Genomic DNA, 20,870 nt, shown 5'->3' with positions numbered 1-20,870 from the left:
AAGGGTGGGGGGATGATAACATTCTCTGTATACATCATGACACAATGGGGTCCCCCTCAGTGTAGGCCAGGCCACCCATTTCCCCCAGTGCAACGTTTTACTTTTTCCCATAGGAGCAAATGGCAATCTGCTCAGAGCCAGTGGAGGCTGGTGGCTCTGAATTTGGTGGGAATCCATTTGGGGCTTTAGTCAGAACCAGCCAGAACTCTAAAGGAGCTATCCAAGGTGCTGAGCCATATTCCCAAAATAGGTTCAGCACCTTGGATAGCCCCTTTAGAGTTCTGGCTGCTTCTGACTGAAACTCAGAATGGATTCACAGCCCCACTGAAATCAGAACCACCAGTCTCCTTTGCTTAGAGCAGTGAAAGTAAAGGGAGACTATTAGGCACAGTGCTGGCTCTGTTCCCTGGTCCTGGTGACCACAGTCTCATGGTGAGGAACATTTTTTCTTCTTTCCAAAAATCTTGCTGATTCCAGCCTGCTTAGATTATCTAGTGGATTATTGAGAATTTTCCTACCTGCATAAGCCTACCCTGGATTCTAGTTCAGGATTCTAGTCTGCTACTAGAGAGATACAGATAGCTATGACCTAGGAAGTGGCTTATGTATAAATGATAAATGCACAGCACTTTTAAATGCACAAAAACATTTTACTATCTTTAGCATGTTCACCACAGTGCTAGGAGGTGGGACACTTCAAATCATATTTTATATATTTGGAACTGGCAATGGCAGATAATGCCAAAGGGTTGTATCCAATGTTAGTCTAACTGAAGTCCCATTCATTTCAATGGAACTACTCTAAGAGGACTAACATTGGTGACAACCCAAAGAGTCCAAGGAATCCAGTAAGTCCTATGGCCGAGATGACACGTGAATCCTAGTCTTCCTGGTCTCTTTTCTTAGGGTGCTTCCAAATGGACAGCTCGTGGCACTACCAATCAAAAGACTTTGTGAGGTTTCCCTCCTTAATAGATTTTCTGTGGTCAGTAAAAGGACAGAAGAAGCAGTGGGAAAGCACAGATGATTACAAGTGGAACACGATGATGTCTGGTCCCTCATAACAATCTGTGAATGAGGCAGGGTGACTGCACAATAAAGCTTTGTCTGGAAGCATCCTTAATCTAATCTTAGTCTATTGCAGATTGGACCCATAGGGAGAAGGCAGGTGAATGAGCAGTGGTGACATGGAGATGGTGGTCCTATTTAGGGAGGAGGGCCCACTGAGGACATCTTGCCACCCAAAACCTGGAGCCAGCACTGTTCTCATGTCAAAGTCACAAGTGACCCACTTTTCCAAGGTCACAAAAAGAATAATAATTGAAACAGGATTAAAAGTCAGAAACTTCTAGCTTCTAAAACAAAATCTGAGGAAATGTTGAGGAGAATTGACTACAGTAATCCACCCTGTGTACACTTACTATTACAGAAATAAAAGAGGGTCATGTTTACCTGATTTCAGGTGCTGGAATTCCTACCACAATGCAGTCCAACTGCACTTTGGTTCCTTCGGGGACCTCCCTGCTCTTCAGTTTTTGAGTAAAATGTGGTGGTTGGCCTATAGGCTCCTCCGAATAAAAAGTTGTGGCTGATGACTCGGTGGTTAACCCTGAACTTTCTAATTTATTTACAGTTTCCAAGTCTGCCTCCTGAGGGTTATCGGGGTTTTCAAGTGAATGCTCAGCTTTATCTAAATCTTGAGGTACCGGAACGCAAGGCCTCTCTCTGTTTTCGGACAGACTGGAGAAACCAGAACTACTGTCTTGGGCAGCCTTATTTTTAGATTCAAGTTTGCTCTTGTAGTTTTTGCATGTCTTGGGCCTGATTCTTTTTGAATTGTGTGCTTTGAAAAGAGAAGAAAGCTCCTCAATAAAATCTGCTGCCTTGTTGAGGAATTCCTTTTTGGACTCTGCCTCTGAACCAAACGGCTGTTTCTTTAGGCTGTTGTCTGAAATTGGTGAGGCTGTAGTCTGGAACTGCTGTTTGTTTGAAACTGTATTTCCTGAATTTTTCAACTCAGAGGGGTAAAAGACATGTATCTGGTGTTCATCTTGCTTGTTCTCGAGTGGGTCTTGATTGATGGCTTGCCGTGCCAGGTTCACACTTTCATCCAGCTCTTCCTGGCTCAGAAAGGCAGAAAGATCGGGAAGGTCATCTTGGCCAGCCACCTCGTCTGAAGTCCCAGAAGTGCTGCCACAATGGAAAGAATGTGGAAATGGTTCTGATCTACTTCGTTCACTATTTCCTTGATGGTTGTTTTCAGCTAAATAGCTCTCTCTCAGAAGTTGAGTTATTGAAGTAGAAGATTCTGAAGTATTGTCTTGCATGCTGTTAACAAAGAGTACAAATAGGACCATAACCTCATCAGTAGTAAGCCTGTTGCTGGTACTGAATTAAAGAAGAGAGCAGGGATGTTTCTATTCTGACTGCTACTCAGGTACATAGTTTCTTTTTATGTCAGGACTTGATCCTTATCTGGGACGGCCAACTTCTGTATTCTTGGGAGTCACTCTAATTTCCAGACAGTGGTCTGGGGTCTGAAAATGTATTTTGTTGCACAAACTGGCCTCCTCACAAATTCCATAATAAAGTTGGTGCCATGAATTCATTAACCTGCTTTATACTGATCCATCCTTCTAGCTGGGTATTATCTACTCTGATAGTAGCTGCTGTCAAAGGCATCAGGCAGAGGTCTTTCCCAGCCAGCAAGGCAACCTGAGATCATTTTAACTGGGGTTACTGGAGACTGGACTTGGGATTTTTTGCATGCAAAGCATTGCCACCGTGCTATCACCCCTCCATAACCAAGAAATTCCTGCCACAGAGGAATGGCCCTTCCTAGCAGTAAGTGCTCCATACTTAAGCAGTGCATGCAGTCAGACAACGCATGTAACTATACGTACTTACATATTACATGTGTTTTTACATACACAGTCAGGAAGAGATGCAAATTAAAGTGTGGATCATCTCTATTTCTTACAACCTGAAAGCAATTTTCTTTAACTCACAAGTAAAACTGTGGACAAACTTTTTATTGTACCTTGATTACAATTTGACACAGCTGCCAAGAACCAGATAAAGTTACCCAAGGGCCTATCGCTTGGCCATCCCAGATCTGTATAAAAAAGATCTGAAACCCCTTGCATCTAGAGTGCTATTTATTTCAGGTAGTCCTCTCAATGGTATTACGCCCACCATCTCCCAAAATGATACCCAGAAATCAGTCCACTTCTTAAATGGTTTTCTGATTCTCAATTGTACCTCAAGAAGGATGATGCATCTTAGAGGGAGCAGGACAAGTTGTGTGGCACACACACCTCTTCCCACTCCCTCCCCTTCAGTATTTGCTGCCCTAGGTGGCCGCCTAAGCTGGGGTCTCCAATGTATTAAGTATTCTAATTTTATCTTAATTTTTTAAATTAAGTATGTTTTCATTGGGAGGCTAGCACACTGCAAAGTGAATTTCTGCCACCCAGCGTCATCTGGATTGGGGTTCAATGGAGTAGTTTTGTGTTCTGGAGCTCTGCTTTGCACTTAGGTTTTAGGGCAAATTACTTTTCTTTTAGGGAGCAATCCTATGCATGTATAGACTGAAAAAGTCCTACAACTTCCAGCATACCCTAGCCAGCATGGCTGGCTGGGGCATGCTGTGAGTTGTAGGACATTTTTCGATCTAAATGTGCATAGGATTGCACCCTTAGTCTCACCACTTTCCCTTCTGGTAAATGCATGTTTTGTGACCAACCATGCCCACCTTGGCAGCTATTTTATAAATGGCAAGCCACCCATGGCAGCCATTTTGTGAGAGTACCCACAACATTCTTTCAAAATTTTGAATGTGCCCACTGAACCAAAAACATTGGGCACCCCTGGCCTAATAGTAGGGCCAGCCCTGGATACCTATAAACTCAAAAGTGATCTTTAAGAGCATATCTGAAGTTAGTTACATACATTTAGGGTTCAGTCCTATGGCTGCCAGACAGCGGCTAGATGGCCATAGGATTGGTCAGTTTCCGGGAACCAGCCACGGAGCCTGTGCTCCAAGGTTGGTTCCCAGAGAGCTACCTCCCCTCCCCCACCACCTTGTAGGCAGCACAGAATGTTCCCAGGCTCTGTACTCGTAAGAGCAGTGCGAAGCGGGGCAAAAGGGGGCATTCCCAGGGGCAGGGAGTGCAGAAGTGCGGGTACAATGCTTCCTATGCATTGTCTGCCCCCCTTGCACCCCCCCCCCCGCTCCAAGGTCCCATGGCTACACAGCTGAAATCAGCCATCTAGCCGCGAATGCAGGGCAGCTGGAGTGTGGAGGAGAAGATCTGCTCCGCCCGCCTTACATTGGATAGGCGGTCGCCTCTGAGTTTGGAGGCAGCTGCCTATCCCAATAGGATTGCTCCCTTAGGGTACAATCCTATGCAAGTTTAGACAGAAAAACGTCCTACAACTCCCAGCATTCCCCAGCCAGCCAGTTGTAGGACATTTTTCTGTCTAAACTTGCATAGGATTGCATCCTTATTAGAAGAAGAAAACTGTATCCCTTGATAAGTCAGAGGTAGGCACAAACTAGGTAAAGGTAAAGGTAAAGGTGTCCCCAACCAGTCGTGTCCAACTCTAGGGTGCGGTGCTCATCCCCGTTTCTAAGCTGAAGAGCCAGCGCTGTCCGAAGACGCTTCCGTGGTCATGTGGCCAGCATGACTGAACACCGAGGTGCACGGAATGCGGTTACCTTTCCCGCCAAGGCGGTACCTATTTATCTACTTGCAATTTCTTGCTTTCGAACTGCTAGGTTGGCAGGAGCTGGGACTGAAGACGGGAGCGCACTCCGTCACACAGCACTCGGGTCTCGAACTGCTGACCTGCCAACCTTCCAGTCTTCAGTTCAGCGTCTTAACCACTAAGCCACCGCGGCCCTAGGCACAAACTAGACATGATGATAAATGAATCTTTGCATTTCACATGCAGTCTTTTTAAAATGACAAGAAATACCTTTTAAAATGCTAGGAGGGAGGGTTGATAATTAATGAGATCAGAACAGGCATGGAGAGGGGATTTAACCCTTTCCTCCCCTGCCACAGGCCTGAGGAAAACACCTCATCTCAAGCATCAAGAGCGGGATTCCCTTCCAAATCAAATACTAGCTTCCAAAGTGGGATTTTCCTCAGGACCACACCAGAAGAGGAAATGGTTACATTCCCTCACCACGCCTACTCTGACCCTCAGCTGATGTCATTTGCATTAAAAAAAACACAACCCTATCTGCAGGTTAGATGCAAAGACTTACCTAACATTGTGTGCAGCCCTTAGAGTTTTTGAATGAAGGTCAGAAATGCTTTGTGAAAAAAATACACCTAATTCAGACACAGGTTCTCTGGAGCTGCCACACAGAATGAAGATGGCCAGTCTGTCCCTGCGAAGTAGCAGCTGGTTTGTAGCAGACTGAGAGCTGCGTGAGAATTTTTGACCAGCTCTACTGTACAGCTGATTCAAAGAGGAACTCTTGAGCCAACAGAGCAGTTCAGTGAAAAGCAGCCAGCTGGGGGTCTTAGATATAGAATTGGAACCACATCAGAGGACCCACAGCTATGTTAAGTATACTAACATTGGTGTGTGAGTGTGTGTAGGGAAATCAATGCAGTAGGTGACATGGGTGCTATGTGCAAAAGTCACAGAAGACCTACATAATATACCAGACTTGTGGGGCATTACAAATAAGTTCTATGTTTTGAGGTGTCTTTTTTTTTTTTGTCTGCTCCATACAAAAAGGGTATAAGCTGAAGCAGAGGTGGGAAACCTTAGACCCAGGGGCCAAATCTGGCCTTCTGTGGTTTGCTAAATAGCCACAGCCCCTTCCCCCAAGGGCTGATCATTTGGTGGTTTCCTGGCTTTTGTGCAGTTTTTCCCACCCTACTAAAAGGTTGAAATACCTCTCCTAAGGGCTAGAGTTACTGACAGTACAAGCTTTCAGTGACAATATGCTGGTATTGTTGTATTTGTGGTCCTGCCCCTTTTGCATTTGGTCCCACCCACCACTGGAATGTGGCCCTTTTGAGCTTCTCCAAAATGGAATTTGGCCCTTGGGCTGAAAGAGGTTCCCCACCCCTGTGCTATAGACTGCGTATGGTGAACTAAAGACAGTTTTTCATAATTAATCAACCTTGTTGGCACTTTTGTTGTTGTTGCCCCACAGTCATATTCTTTGGTCAAATAGATTGAGGCTGCAATGCTATACCTACTTACCTGGGAGTAAGCTCCATTGGATTCAATGGGACTTACCTCTGAGTAGGCATGTATAGGATTGCACAGTTAGAAGATTTTTTGAAGTATTACAAAAATCTGTGACCAAAGTCAATCATGAGGTGAGTATGCACACGGTGCTGGCTCCAGGTTTTTGAGGACCCTTGGGCAAGGCATCCTCAATAGGCCCCCTCACTCAGTGAGTCTACCTTCTCACTGCCATTGCCAACCAGCTGCTATTGCTCTTCATCCTCTTTCTCATCATTGCTGCCACTTGCTTGCTTGACTGGCAGAGAGCCAGTGAGCAAGCAGGCAGTGGGATCTTCTGCTCCTCCTTCTCACCACCACCCTTGTTTTGGCCAGAGCCAATAGGCAGATGAACAAACAGGTTGCAGTGGTGAAGAGGAGGAACAAGTCCAGGGGGCTCTTGTCAGTGGACCCCTGCTGACATGTTGGCCCTTGGCAGATGTCTAACCATGCCTACCCTTGACGCTGGCTCTGTATGCATATCAGAGGCAATGGTGTCTCTCAGACTACCGTCAATACATAGAAAAGTACTACTGCCTGTCTCCAGCCAATGTCTAGAAGTCTATCTGAAGCATTCTGCCATTTCCTCATCCATTGTCACACATGCAACTACCATACTCAGCATGTATCAGAACTTGAACCCTGCCCCACTAGATATGTTTACATTTTAACAAAGTTCTCTCATTTAAGTGTGTCGTATCTCAGCCTAGTGGCAGAAAATTTGGATGAAAGCAATAAGTAGCTGGGGAGCTGGTGCATGCCAGTGGACATTTTGAATATTTCAGCCACAACTATGGCTTGTGTTGCCCAAATCCAAGGATTGTGGGTTACCCTTGTATAACTCTAAAACAGGCCATGGTTTCTGCAAGGGTTGTTTCACCCTTGCATAACCCATGGTCCCTAGGTTCGGATGACATGAAAAGCTGTGACTATGACTTGAAACTCACCCAGTAAGCTCCATGGCTGAATGATGATTTGAACATGAGTATCCCTGGTCCAAGTCCAGAGTTCTAACCATTACACCGCACTGGGTCTAAGATGTTTCCTGGTTTGATTCAAACATTTTTGTTGCAAAGATCATTCATGGGTAAATATGAGTACTGCCAGCCAATTAAAGAATAATTAGTTGATTCATCATCTTCCTTTCAACTGATGAATTGGAATAAATTAAAAATTTCAATGAATTTACACGTTATGAAAACCACAAGATAGGAGCCTTTTTGAGATGTAGGAAGTGTATGTTAATTTACAATTTTATGAACATTAAACACTGTTTAATGAACAAAAGGGCCATATTTAATATATATTCTAATTCCCCATTACAGCAAAACACTAGAAAGGAAAATAACCCCTCAAAATAAACAAATGTACCCTTAACCTGTAGGCCCACCAAGTACAATTTGCTTTCACTCATTAAAATTGGACCCAGTTGATTAATAAATTAAAATATTAGTTGATTAACCTACCAATTTTGCTGATCAAAGTTTCCAGTCTAGTAAATATATTACATGGATTAATAAAATATAAACATGACTAGAAAGAAAAAAAACAGTAAGTAACTCAAGTCACTTCAGGGGCATCAGTCACAGGAAATGCAGCAGGCCTGCTTGGCCTCATATGAGGGTTAATATGGCAAACAGAATTCATCCAGATGTGAATGTGAAGGGTGATATTTTAGCTGCAGTTAAAGTACACACTACTGTCTTCATTGTTAAAACAGATTAAGAGACTGGTGCTTTCACATAACGCATTTGATCCATGTATACAGAAATGTACAAAACTCTCATGGATAAGCATGTCTGAATTGGCTCTTAGCCTGACTCTAACAATTTAATATGGATCATTCAGGGTCATAACATTCTATCGAACTTTGGTTTGCTATTCTCAGCTGGCGTTGGAGATAATTCTTTTGCCCTATATTTAGTAAGGGAATTGTTGGCTAGCAGTCAAACTGCACATTGAGACATATTTTTCCTACCTCACTTTTTGGGGGAATTGTCAACAAGATGAGCCACAATCAAATGAGAAAAAGCTGAGTTTTGCCAACAATCTGTTTTGGAGTGCCAGACAGTGTGATCGTAAGCATGTGTACTCAGAAGTAAATTCCACTTAGTTCAGTGGAATTTGTTTCTGAGTGTTTAGGATTGCAGCCTAAGTTATATTCCTGACTTGTGTGGCGGATAACTTCCTCCTACAGAAAGTAGAGGAAGGAACTAGAGGATCGGCTATCCTTGACTTGATCCTAACCAACAGAGATGACTTAGTGGATAAAGTAGCAGTTAGAGGAACTCTGGGGGAAAGCGACCATGTTGTACTTGAGTTCTTGGTTCTAAGGGAAGCAAAAGCCGAGTGTACTCAAACGCGTACCCTGGATTTTAGGAAAGCTGATTTTAATAAACTCAGAACAATGATCAGTAAGGTCCCATGGCAAACAATGCTAGCGAGAAAAGGAGTCCAAGATGGGTGGGAACTTTTAAAAAAGGAAATTCTCAAGGCACAATCACAAACAATTCCAACAAGAAGAAAAGGTGGAAGACAACAGAAGAAGCCAATGTGGCTTCACAAAAAGCTTAGGGATGACCTGAAAACAAAAAAGGACACATATAGGAAGTGGAAAGAAGGCCAAGTAACAAAGGAAGAGTACAGGCAGGTAGCACAGAATTGCAGGGATGGCGTCAGGAAGGCTAAAGCGGAGAACGAGGTGAGGTTAGCGAGGGATGCTAAAAACAACAAAAAGGCTTTCTTCAGCTACGTGCATAGTAAAAGGCAGAGGAAAGAAATGGTTGTTCAGCTATTAAATAAGGATGGCAAAATGATAACAGATGACAAAGAAAAGGCAGAGGTGCTCAATTCCTACTTTGGCTCAGTCTTCTCCCAAAAGAGGGTCTATGACCCCCCTGGCAAAGGCGAAGTACAGGCTGAAGGGGCAGGATTGCAGCTTGAGATCGACAGGCATATGGTCAAGGAACACCTCATTACTTTGAATGAGTTCAAATCTCCAGGGCCAGATGAACTGCATCCTAGAGTAATAAAGGAACTGGCAGAAGAACTCTCAGAACCGCTGTCTATTCTCTTTGAGAAATCATGGAGGACCGGGGAAGTGCCAGATGACTGGAGGAGGGCTAATGTTGTCCCTATCTTCAAAAAGGGTAAAAAGGAGGAACCTGGGAACTACAGACCAGTCAGTCTGACATCAATCCCTGGGAAAATTCTGGAGCAGATCATAAAGCAATCCATCTGGAAGCACCTTGACAACAATGCCGTGATTACTCGAAGCCAACATGGATTTGTCAAAAACAAGTCCTGCCAGACAAATCTGATCTCATTTTTTGATCAAGTCACCTCCCTTGTAGACCGTGGGAATGCTGTAGACATCATATACCTCGACTTCAGCAAAGCTTTCGACAAAGTGCCCCATGATATCCTGATGAGCAAACTTGCTCGAAGTGGGCTAGATGAAACAACGATCATGTGGATCCACAGTTGGCTACAGAATCGGACTCAAAGAGTGCTTCTCAATGGGACCTTCTCAAGCTGGGGAGAGGTAACGAGTGGGGTACCGCAGGGCTCAGTCCTGGGCCCAGTGCTCTTCAACATTTTTATTAATGACTTGGAGGAGGAGGTGCAGGGAATGCTGATCAAATTTGCAGATGACACAAAATTGGGAGGGATAGCTAATACGTTGGAAGACAGAAACAAAATTCAAAGTGATCTGGATAGACTGGAGTGCTGGGCAGAAAACAACAGAATGGCATTTAATAGGGACAAATGCCAAGTTCTGCACCTAGGAAAAAGAAACCAAATGCACAGTTACAAGATGGGGGATACGTGGCTCAACCACACTACGAGCGAGAAGGATCTTGGAATTGTCGTCGATCACAAGCTGAATATGAGCCAACAATGTGATGTGGCTGCAAAAAAGGCAAATGCTATTTTGGGCTGCATTAATAGAAGCATCGCTTCCAAATCCCGGGAAGTACTAGTTCCCCTCTACTCAGCACTGGTTAGGCCTCATCTGGAGTACTGTGTCCAGTTCTGGGCACCACACTTTAAGAAGGATGCAGACAAGCTGGAGAGGGTTCAAAGGAGGGCAACAAAGATGATCAGGGGACTGGAAACAAAGCCCTATGAAGAGAGACTGAAAGAACTGGGCATGTTTAGCCTTGAGAAGAGAAGACTGAGGGGAGATATGATAGCACTCTTCAAGTACTTGAAAGGTTGTCACAGAGAAGAAGGCCAGGATCTCTTCTTGATCATCCCAGAGTGCAGGACACGGAATAATGGGCTCAAGTTACAGGAAGCCAGATTCCGGCTGAACATCAGGAAAAACTTCCTGAGTGTCAGAGCAATACGGCAATGGAACCAATTACGTGGGGAGGTGGTGGGCTCTCCCACACTGGAGGCCTTTAAGACGAGGCTGGACAGCCATTTGTCAGGGATGCTCTGACTTGGATTCCTGCATTGAGCAGGGGGTTGGACTCGATGGCCTTGTAGGCCCCTTCCAACCCTACTATTCTATGATTCTGTATGTAAGGCCTGGGAGACGTGCAGTTTTTGTTTTTAAATGACAGGGAACTACACTTTTCAAAACCTCTTCACAAGAAGATAAAGACTAATGGCTGTGTAAATTGAAGCAGTCCGTATTTTACAAACTGAAGAGGACAACCCAAACCTGGAGGAGCTAACACAGAAATCAGGCAATATTTGTATTTTGCACTGCGAATCAGATGTACTGAATTCTCTTAATTTTACAGAGAGGCCTAATCGCAAAAAGAAAATGTTTTTAAAGAGAAATCACTAAAATGACTGGAAGAGATTACCAGCCCTAAGCACTATAGTTCTATATGATAGTAGTAGATTCACATTAGTTTAGCCCAAGTTTTTGTTTTTGGTTTGTGTGTTTAATTCTGAAGTCATTGGCTTGGGTCCTAAGATAAGTTAACTTAGGAACTTAGTTAACTTAGGAAGATAACTTCCATGAAGTTCATGGAAGGAAACTTTCTCATCCCCTCCTCCATGCTGCCGCCCCCTCGACCCCCACATTGCTCGGGAGCCCCTCCCCCAACACTCCATAGAAGCTTTTCAGGGTGTGGGGGGACTCCTTCCATGAACTTCCGTAAGTTAATTTATCTTAGGATCCAAGCCATTGACCTGGTTTACATGTAACAACAACCTATTGGTTAAACAACCCATGGGTTGCCATGCATGAGCAGGAGAGAGTGCACCCGCTACTTCCGCTTTTACTACAACCCGTGACCAGCTCCTTTGTATGTTGTGGAGCATGATGTCCGAACCCAGACCACTGAGTTGTTTAGGAGCTAAACAACCTAGCAGTTAACCCATGGTTTGTTGTTGGTTTAACCACTGGTTGTTTACTACCTGAACAACTCATCAGTCCGGGTTCTCACGTCATGCTGCACAACCTACCAATTGTGGGTTATGGGGTAAAAGGGGAAGTGGCAGGCATACTGCAGGCAGTGCACCCACTCTCTCCTGCTCGTTCCCTGACAACCCGTGGTTTATTTAACCCATTGGCTATCATTACATGTGAAAAGTATGTTCTGAAACATTTTCCCTCTAAAGCTCTTAGGGTGCTTACAGACAGATGGCTTCTAGCACTATCTGTGAAAAGCCACTGTACAGCTTTCCATCTTTTCCCCCTTAACGGATTTTTGTGTGTGAAAAGAAAGAAGATGGAAGAAGCAATGGAAAAACACAGGAGGGTCATGTACAAGTGGAAGGCATGTCATCTGGACTTCCCATAAAATTCCATGAACGAGGCGGACTGATTGCATGATTAAACGTCTCAACTAGAACCACCCTTAGCTGCTGCCACACATTGAATTAGAACAGGGGTGCAGAACCTCAGCCCTGGGGGCCCCAATCTAGCCCTATGGGGTGCTCCTGAAAGGTGTAGCCTCTTCTCCTGGCCCCACCCCTTTCCTTTGGCCACCAGTCATGTAGTGATTCATTGGCTTTTGTTTTCCCCCATTCTAAAAGGTTGAAATGCCTCTCCTAAGGATTAGTTACTGGCAGAAAGAACTTTAATAAAAATATGCTGGTAATTTTGGATATTTTGGGTGTTCAGCCCAGTCCCTTTTTGCCTTCAACCCCTACCCACCACTGTAGTGTGGCCTCCAAGAGCTTCTCCTGAATGGAACTTGGCCCTTGGGTTGAAAGAGATTCTGCACCCATTAATTAGAACAATTGTATTTAGAGTTGCCATCTTTTTTTCTGGCAGGGCTCCTGTGCTTTGAAGAGCTAAATAACAGGCAGGAATTATCAGCAGAGGCTTTCCTCTTTACTGAGTCTTTCTATTGGGAAAATCTTCAGCTGCTGAGTTTTGCCTGTTAGGCAACTATTCAAGGCATGGTTGCCCTGCCAAAAAATTAAATAAATAAATTGGGCACATTATAGATTTTCTTCAGATTCAGAAACAGAAGATACCACCTCTCTGTCACATGAGTACCAGAAGACAAGAAATTTGTTAACTATTCTCCCTGTTTCTCCAGGCATCATGGATACAGTAATTTAGATGTGTTGGATGCATGGTGTAAAGAAAATGGATAATGCTAGAACCCAGGGTCACCCAGAGAAGCTGACAGGTGGGAGATTCAGGACAGACAAAAGGAAGAACTTCTTCACACTCTGCATAGTTAAACTATGGCATTCGCTACCACAAGATGTGGTGATGGCCACCAGCTTGGACGATTTTAAAATGGAATTAGACAAATTCATGAAAGATGAACCTACTAGTCACAATGGCTATACATTACTTCCAGTATCAGAGGCCTTTATATACCAGTTGCTGGGGAACATGAGCATAGGGTGCTATTGCGGTCTTCTCATAGGTATCTATCTGGCCACTGTGGGAACAGAATGCTGGACTAGATAGGCCTTTGGCCTGATCCAGCAGGGCTCTTTTTAGGTTCTTAACTGAGTTCCCTCTGAATGCATATCCATGGAGAAGATGAGGTTTAAATCAGCCTTCCCCAAGCTGATGCCCTCCAGACGCTTAAGAGTACAACTCCCAGCATTCCTGATCATTGGCCATGCTGGCTGGGGCTGACAGGAGTTGAAGTCCAAATCTGGAGAGCACTGTGTTGGGGAAGGCTGGTTTAAATGAAAGGCAAGTATATTTAGGCCAGGAGTGCACAACTTGAGACCCGACAAGACAAGCACACACCCTTGGCCTGCTAGGTTCTTGACCCCCTGGCTGTTTTTGTAATTCCTGGTAGGCACCAACAGGTGGAGGTTTGTCAAGCTCCTGGTGGGCTCAGAACAGCTTTGTGGTGGGGGCAGGTCACAAATTGAGCAGACCTGATTTAGGCTAAACATGGGGGGAAGCTTGCAAAAATGGTGCAGCAGGGGAACAACCCAGCCAAAGTAGCTGTGGAATGTCCTTCCTTGCAGCCTTCTCCAACCTGTTCCCTCCAGATTTGTTGGGCTATCCCATCATCCCCAGCTAACATGACCAATGTAGTCCAAAATATCTGGAGGACATCAGGGAAGGATGCAGATTTTCGAGGAAACCATTTCTATTTAAGTGGTTTTGTTTGGATAAGCTTCCATACAAATACTCTGTTTCAGCTGAGCTGTAGAATGGGCTGCGTGCAATATTCAAACTCCGGGGTGATTTGTGCTGATTAGAGAGTATCGCATCCTGTTTGTGATGTTTCTGCCATGCATTCCAAAAATAGTCTCCCCCGCTACCCAGAGACCAAAACATTGCTGGCTCTTCTTTATAATTTGTGATTGATTATAACCCCTGGGTTCTTTTCCATAAAAGTACTGCCTAGACATTTATCCTTTTCTGACGGTGTATATTTGATTTCTCCCCACTCCCTTAGCATGATGCTGTACTTGCAATTTCTTCTAACCCTACTCTCTGATTTTTCGAGATTGTTTTAATCTTGCCTTTCACAGTGTTTACAATCCCTCCCAATCTTTTGCTGAAAATAGCGCCCAGTTCAACTTCAAGGTATATGCCAATCTTTGCCCAGACTGAGAAACAAATAATTGAAACCTACTCTTTCGATGCAGTGTTTTCAACCAGCTGTGCTCCTACAAAGAATATGAACATGGTACAATCCAGCCAAAGTTAAGCATTTCAAATCCTATTTACTATTATAAGAGCCCATGCTTAACTTCCTCGTTTCAATCTATGGGACTTAAATGTTCTTAACTTTCAGTGGATCATGTTAAATATGCCCATATCTTCAGGGAATTTACTGCATTCCCATGCAGTAAATCAGAAGTGGAAAATGTAGCTGCCAAATCATACAATGTCCCTCAGGTGGTACAGAGTGTGAAATTCATGATGGTGCTATAATTTACCCTAGTGAGCAGTGCAGAGAGACAGGCAAGGAGTTATCATAGGTTGACCACCAGGTGCTGAATTAATGCATCTGATGATCCTTAAAGAAAGCTCCATTAAACGTACCCTTAAGATAACTAGGAGACACAAAAAGCAACATAGCTGTGCCAACATGGTAGTCTTCGCTTCTTGTGTGATTTGGAGAATAGCAAATTTAGCTGTTCAACAATGGGATCCAACACTGGAGGAAGAGGATTTTATATCACCTGAAGACAGGACTTTATCCTGTGAGGGTAGATCCCATCCAACTACTAGGAAAAGCTACCCAACTTGGCTTCTGTAGGCACCTTTTTTTACCTAGTACATCATCTAAAATTATCTCCAGCTTTGTTAATAAAAAATCTGTCTAGTTGAGAGGTCCCCAACTTTTTTGAGCCAGGGGCACAATAGGAACTTTGAGAGTGTCATGGGCACTCTCACAAAATAGCTGTCATGGGGATGGCCATTCACAAAATGGCTGCCATGGTGGGCATAGCCAGTAACAAAACATCCATTTCCTAGAAAGCAAACTGCTGAGGCTAAAAGAAAAGGAACATACCAAAAACAAGTAGAAGGCAAAGGTGGGGCCTGAGTTCCCAAATGCAAAATCATTATTTTGAATCCACAGTTTTCTGCACAAACTGATGAGGCTTGCTTAGAGACAAATAACTTGGGCAAGAATGCCACATAGGGCCCAGAGGCATTCTTAGTAATAAATATGTTCCTGGAGGCCAGCACTTCACTTTGCAGCATGTCAGCCTCCCAGTTAAAAAAAACATATATTTTAAAAAATCTAAATAAAATAAAAATCAGGTGGAGCAAGAAACCTGGTGGGTGCCCAGAGAGGTGTCTGTGGGTACGTCTACTTTCTCTCTACTTTTGTTTTCCACCTACTAAGGAACCTGTGTATTTTGGCTAAAGATAGAATCAGATCCGGGTAGCAGCTGGATTTTACATTTTCAAAAATAGGGGAATCAACCACCATTTGTTTCTTCAACATTGCTAGGGACAGTCCTGGATGCAACCTGAAACCATCAAAGCACCTAGTACAGCCTAATGTTAATGTCTGCTACCTCCTCCCACATTCCATTTCAAGACTATGATTAAATGCAGACTCCATGGCTTCAATACCAGCCACATTTTCCTGCTGCTTTGTTAACGATCCCTCCTGATGAAGTATCCTGTGGAACCCAGAAGCTTCCACACCATTTTGTGACATTTTGGTTGGCCTAATAAAGTTATTGCCCTTCTACAGATTGTAGAATATTGAGGAGAATGTCACGTGGAACTCAATTTCATTTCCTCACTAAAACCCAAAGTAATGTCATCATGTCAACTTCATTCTTAGGTGTGGCCACTAAAGAGTCTGCATGTTAATGAACACAGCATTGGTTTGTTACCTAGACACCTGAAACATGGCATGCCTGCTAAGGGAATCCTAGGGCTGTGCTCCTCAGGGATATTTGCTTTTTAAAATTCTGAGACCTGACATTGATCATTCGGATCTGAAATTAAACCTCTGAAGCTGTGTCCATGTCCTCCATCTAATTTTTTTCCTTCTTGTGAAAGTGACCTGGCCATAGAAAACTAATTGGCAGGTAAATTAGAATAGGTAGATAGCTTCTGTCCTCTATACCAGTATATCCTTTTAGATTAGGAAGAGTAAAGTCTGAAGAAGCTGCTTTGAGCGGGTAGGATATTATTCTGATTTAGTAAGAGATACGTAAGCAAGTGCATTATTATTCCACTTAACATGTTTCCAAAAGGCTTTGCTGTGGGCGTGGCCAGGAAAACAGGTTGAGGGGCTAAGCCCTAATCAATCCAGCTCAAATTATATATTGCCTTCTTGAAAAAAAGATGTTGTAACCCCTGTGTTTGAAGCCAGGTTTTTACTGACCCCAAATATAGGTCACGTCGCATTCCATTGCAGCTATGGTTCTTAGAAGCTGGAATGTGTTCTATGCAGTTCTGTCTGGTACATACAATTAAAGGTGGTTTGGGGGCTGCTCTATTTTTATATTGTCGTTTTTACATTATTCCACTCTATGCTACATTCTGTTCTGTTACAGCCATGCACGTACCAGAACAGACTTGGGGGAGGAGGGTGGGGGGAACTCCCTGCCTAGATATGATGTCAAAATTCAGTTCACCATCTGTTTAGTAGAGAGGAGGAGCAAGAAACATTAAATGAAGTTTGATATAATAGAAGCCTGTTGGTTCTCCTACCTGTGTGTGTGTGGGGGGAGTGAACAGGGTGATGGGGTGGATGTGAGGTTTCCAAATACTTTTTCACATGAGATTTGGCTTAAGTTTTAAATAATGTTTTCTAGTGAGGAGAAAATCCATAGTTTTGCTATAAATTAGGAATGAACACTGTTAGAAGAGTCAAAATTTTATTTATAATGCTACCTTATTGTAATAACTGATTTAAAATAATTGATTCCCCACCACCACCACCCACACTACATAACTGCCATTTTGAAATTACTTGCTTCCAAAACATTCCATTGGTTTCACTGGAACCTACTTTTGAGTAACTGGGTTTAGTTTCATAGCCTAATAATCAGAACGAAAATGAATTCATTGATTTAATGGAACTACTAGTAAGCAAATGCCTTCAGAATTATAATTTGTTGTAATCTTGATCAAACAGAGAAGCAAAACTGGCTGCTGTACACTGATTTTTAAAAAACAAGTTAATACCTTATTGCATTTCTAAATAGCTAACCAGTCCAGTATTCATTTGATTGCTGTTCTAAATGTTGTCATTCAGTGCATTTTAATATATCCATTAAAACTTTCAGTCCCGCAGGTAGATCATAGATGTAAAATATGTTGTTTAAATACCTCAGCATTTAAATATCATAATGGTGGGGTATTAAAACTCACACCTGAATATTACACATTTGAATTTTCTGAATAAGCGTGTACATTAATAACACTTCACTCATGAACACAGTTAAATTGAAGTGCCAGAATTTCAGCTGATCCAGTGCTGTTGACCTCTATGGGACAACTAGCTTATATTCCATGTGCAATACTTCAAGGTGATTGAGCTGTATTTCATGGGTTATATCCAACATTAGTCTAACTTACAGTAGACCCATTGAAATGAATAGGACTTAAGTTAAACTAACATTGGATACACCCCCATATTTCAAGGCATATTAGCTATTACACAGGTTTTGTTCCTAAAAGATTTGAGGTGCAATCTTCCAACTAGTTATTCTGCATGTTTGTAGAACTCAGGAAATGTCTTGAGAAATGCCTCTTTGTTGTCTTCAGGATCACAGTTTTAAACATGTTAATGCTAAAAATTCTCATGAAGGGAAAGATGGCAAGCAGAATATCCTTAGCCATAATGGATTACTTTAGGTATGCGTTTATGGTGAGAGAGTTTTATAGGTTTATAGCCTGTATTCCTGCCTCCATCTCTCTCTCTCTCTCTCTCTCCTTTTTAGAAATCTAGGAAATGCTTTTTTCAAGCTTATCTGAAGAGAATAGAATTTCTATATAAATAAATTGCTGTGTTACAAATATAAGCAGGGTTCTGAACACGTAATCTAAGCACTTTCTAAATGATATTCTATGTTGTTCATTTCTTTATTATAATTCATGCTGCTCTTTCAATTACTGCTTAATGTTGCAATATAGTAGGCCAAACATTTGCCACTGACAGTCAAAAACATTTTTTCTGGGGGGGGGGGGAGAGAGAGAGAGAGAGAGAAGGGTGGGGGTTGAAACAGCAATGCCCTTCCAGCAAGACTGTTTCTGCAGCTGTTGTGTACATTAATCCACAGAACAGATCTCCAAACCCTAAATATAGCCAGCAGTATCATTTTACATGACACATACTCTCTCTCTCTTTCTCTCTCTCTCTCTCTCTCTCTCTCTCTCACACACACACACACACACACATGCACTCCATTAAAAATAAAAACTTTAAATATAGGGCAATATTAAACTAGACTCTATGTCTTTTCTTTAAGGAAGTAGTTCAAACTATCAGTGTGACTTTAATACTGGAGATTATAAAGTAATAGTTTCAACTACTGTTAAAAAGGGGAATGAAAAGGAACATTTCTTATCCATGCAATTTATACATTTCTGCCTTCTGTTGACTACTCAAAATAACTAAACATGCACGGAAAGAATTTGGAACACCCCCAGCCCTCAACACGTTCTTTATGATTCTGAAGATCACTCCCTTTCTCTTTAATCTTGTGTGCCTCTGTGTAATTTAAGCCAAAAAGTTAAAAGTTACTTGCTTGCCTAATATGATTTATCAGCAATAATTAGCATTCAGACATAACATGGACCCCCAGAGCCTCTGTGCACTTGCGCAATGTCATCAAAGCAGAGTTACTCTTGAAAGTTAAAGACATTACCTTTTCTAATTCGTCCAGATGTTGAAATCCAACTCTGGCACACAATCACAGTCACAATGATTCCTAAGTAGGAGATTTAAAATGACCAAAGCAACTGTACTCCTTCAGGTCCTTCGGAACCAAAACGACGTGGAGTCCATCAGGCAAAAAAAAAGGCGTTAACCTTCGTTTTAAGGAAGATGGCTGTAAGAAGCTGGACAACCTGTCACCACTGAAGCAATAGCATTTGTCAGTTTGCAGGTCCCAAGTTATTTTGAGACACATAAACCATGTGCCTATGAAACATTCCACCTCATTGGACAGGATAATATTGAGCAAAGGGATTCCATTGCTGTAACAGCACCTATGAGGGGAGATGGTAGTTTTCTCTCCCCCTAGAATGTCTTCAATAGATGCTTATGCATTCTTAGCATGACTCATTCACCAGAAAAAAGAAAATGGATTTTGTATTGTTTTACGTATGCTCTTGTCAAAGCAGGTGGCTTTATTTTAAAGTTCAAAAATTGTGTAATTTAAGCTCTTCATTTAGCTAGCTTGTTCATATGCTCAGAATGTATGAGATGCCTAAGATTATACGCCACTAATAAAGAAAACCGTTTATATTTAACAGTTTTAATATTAAGGAACTAGATAGATTCAATGCTAAGAACATTTTAAAAAATCAAATGGTTTATATATTTTGGGTATGATTCAGCCAAAATTAAGCACTCTTACGTCCCATTGGTTTAAGTGGGACATATTTAAGCAAACACTTAATTCTTCCATTGGAATCAAGAGGATTTAATGATGGTTGGCTGGATCATAGTCAAATCCATTCAAATCCATTTGAGTTTGGCTGTTCACTTCAGTGAGTTGCAGACTATATCCTGAAAATGCGATCCTAAACACTGGTAATGTTATATAAGCCTGCAGTACCAGAGTGCCTGTGCAACAGTTGCATGGGATTATGGTTTTTGAGGTTCCAGTGATGCTTTAATTAATAACCCCATCCTAAGCATTTATTTGCTAGTATATGATGAAGCCTTAACACTTGATGAACATAACTTTCACTGAAATCAACCAGAACTGTTTGTGGGATTATAGCCCCAAGCAGGGCTTGATCCTAAGATTTACTATGCCAGTACAGCACATTTATTCATTATTAAGGCTGTGATTCTGTAAATACATTATTATTATTATTATTAGGGTTGGATGCATATTAAGTTAGTCACAGTGGAAAGTTAATCATGATGAACTTACGTCCCATTGATTTCAATGGGACCTGAGTGCAACTAACTGTCTGGAATCAACGCATTATTGTTACTGTTATCATTAATACCACTTTTAATGTGGAAAATATTTTCTAGTCATGTCTATATCCTACTGAGATCCCTGACAGAACTCCTCTAGATTTTAGATGTACCATTCACAAGCAACCCTGTGATGTGGATCACAGTTTACACCCATTTTATAGGCTGAGAGTGACTTTTCCAAAACTTTCTAGGAGGCCCATAACTTTGCTAGGATTTGAACCCAATGGCAAACTTTCCTTCCTTTCAAAGTGGGACGTCCTTGTGAAGAACTCCACCCCACTGAAAATTAGTAGACTTGCCCATGTGTGCTTTGAAATTTGGGCAAAAGTGTCTTGAGGACATACATTTTTGGATGTACAATTATCAGTGCCCAGTAAGAATAAAACTACCAATTGAAAAACTTAACTACAACATCTACTGTGCACCTAATAAGAACTTTTAACAGTTTCCTGAAAAATATCAAAAAGCCACCCAAAGGTATACAAACTACATCTATAATGAAAATATCAACAGATACATGCTTATGACTGGGTATCTCAACTGCTGCACTAAAATAATGGCACAAAATATGGCAGTGTG

The 20,870-nt window shown here is 42.3% G+C and overlaps 1 protein-coding gene across 1 annotated transcript in view; it reads right to left on the bottom strand.

Annotated features, from left to right (window-relative positions):
* Positions 1–20,870, bottom strand: part of MYPN (myopalladin) — a 126,868-nt gene that overhangs the window by 65,335 nt on the left and 40,663 nt on the right. The window contains exon 2 of the mRNA XM_084841889.1: positions 1,453–2,328. Within this exon, the coding sequence (XP_084698015.1) occupies positions 1,453–2,328 (876 nt within the window). The remainder of the gene's footprint in view (positions 1–1,452; positions 2,329–20,870) is intronic.

Source organism: Heloderma suspectum, chromosome 3 (genome assembly GCF_057233095.1).
Source record: "Heloderma suspectum isolate Gila_16-S chromosome 3, 16-S_ref, whole genome shotgun sequence".
Taxonomy (NCBI): domain Eukaryota; kingdom Metazoa; phylum Chordata; class Lepidosauria; order Squamata; family Helodermatidae; genus Heloderma; species Heloderma suspectum.
Note: the sequence above shows the minus strand (reverse complement) of the source record. Positions and strands in the feature narration are given on the sequence as shown.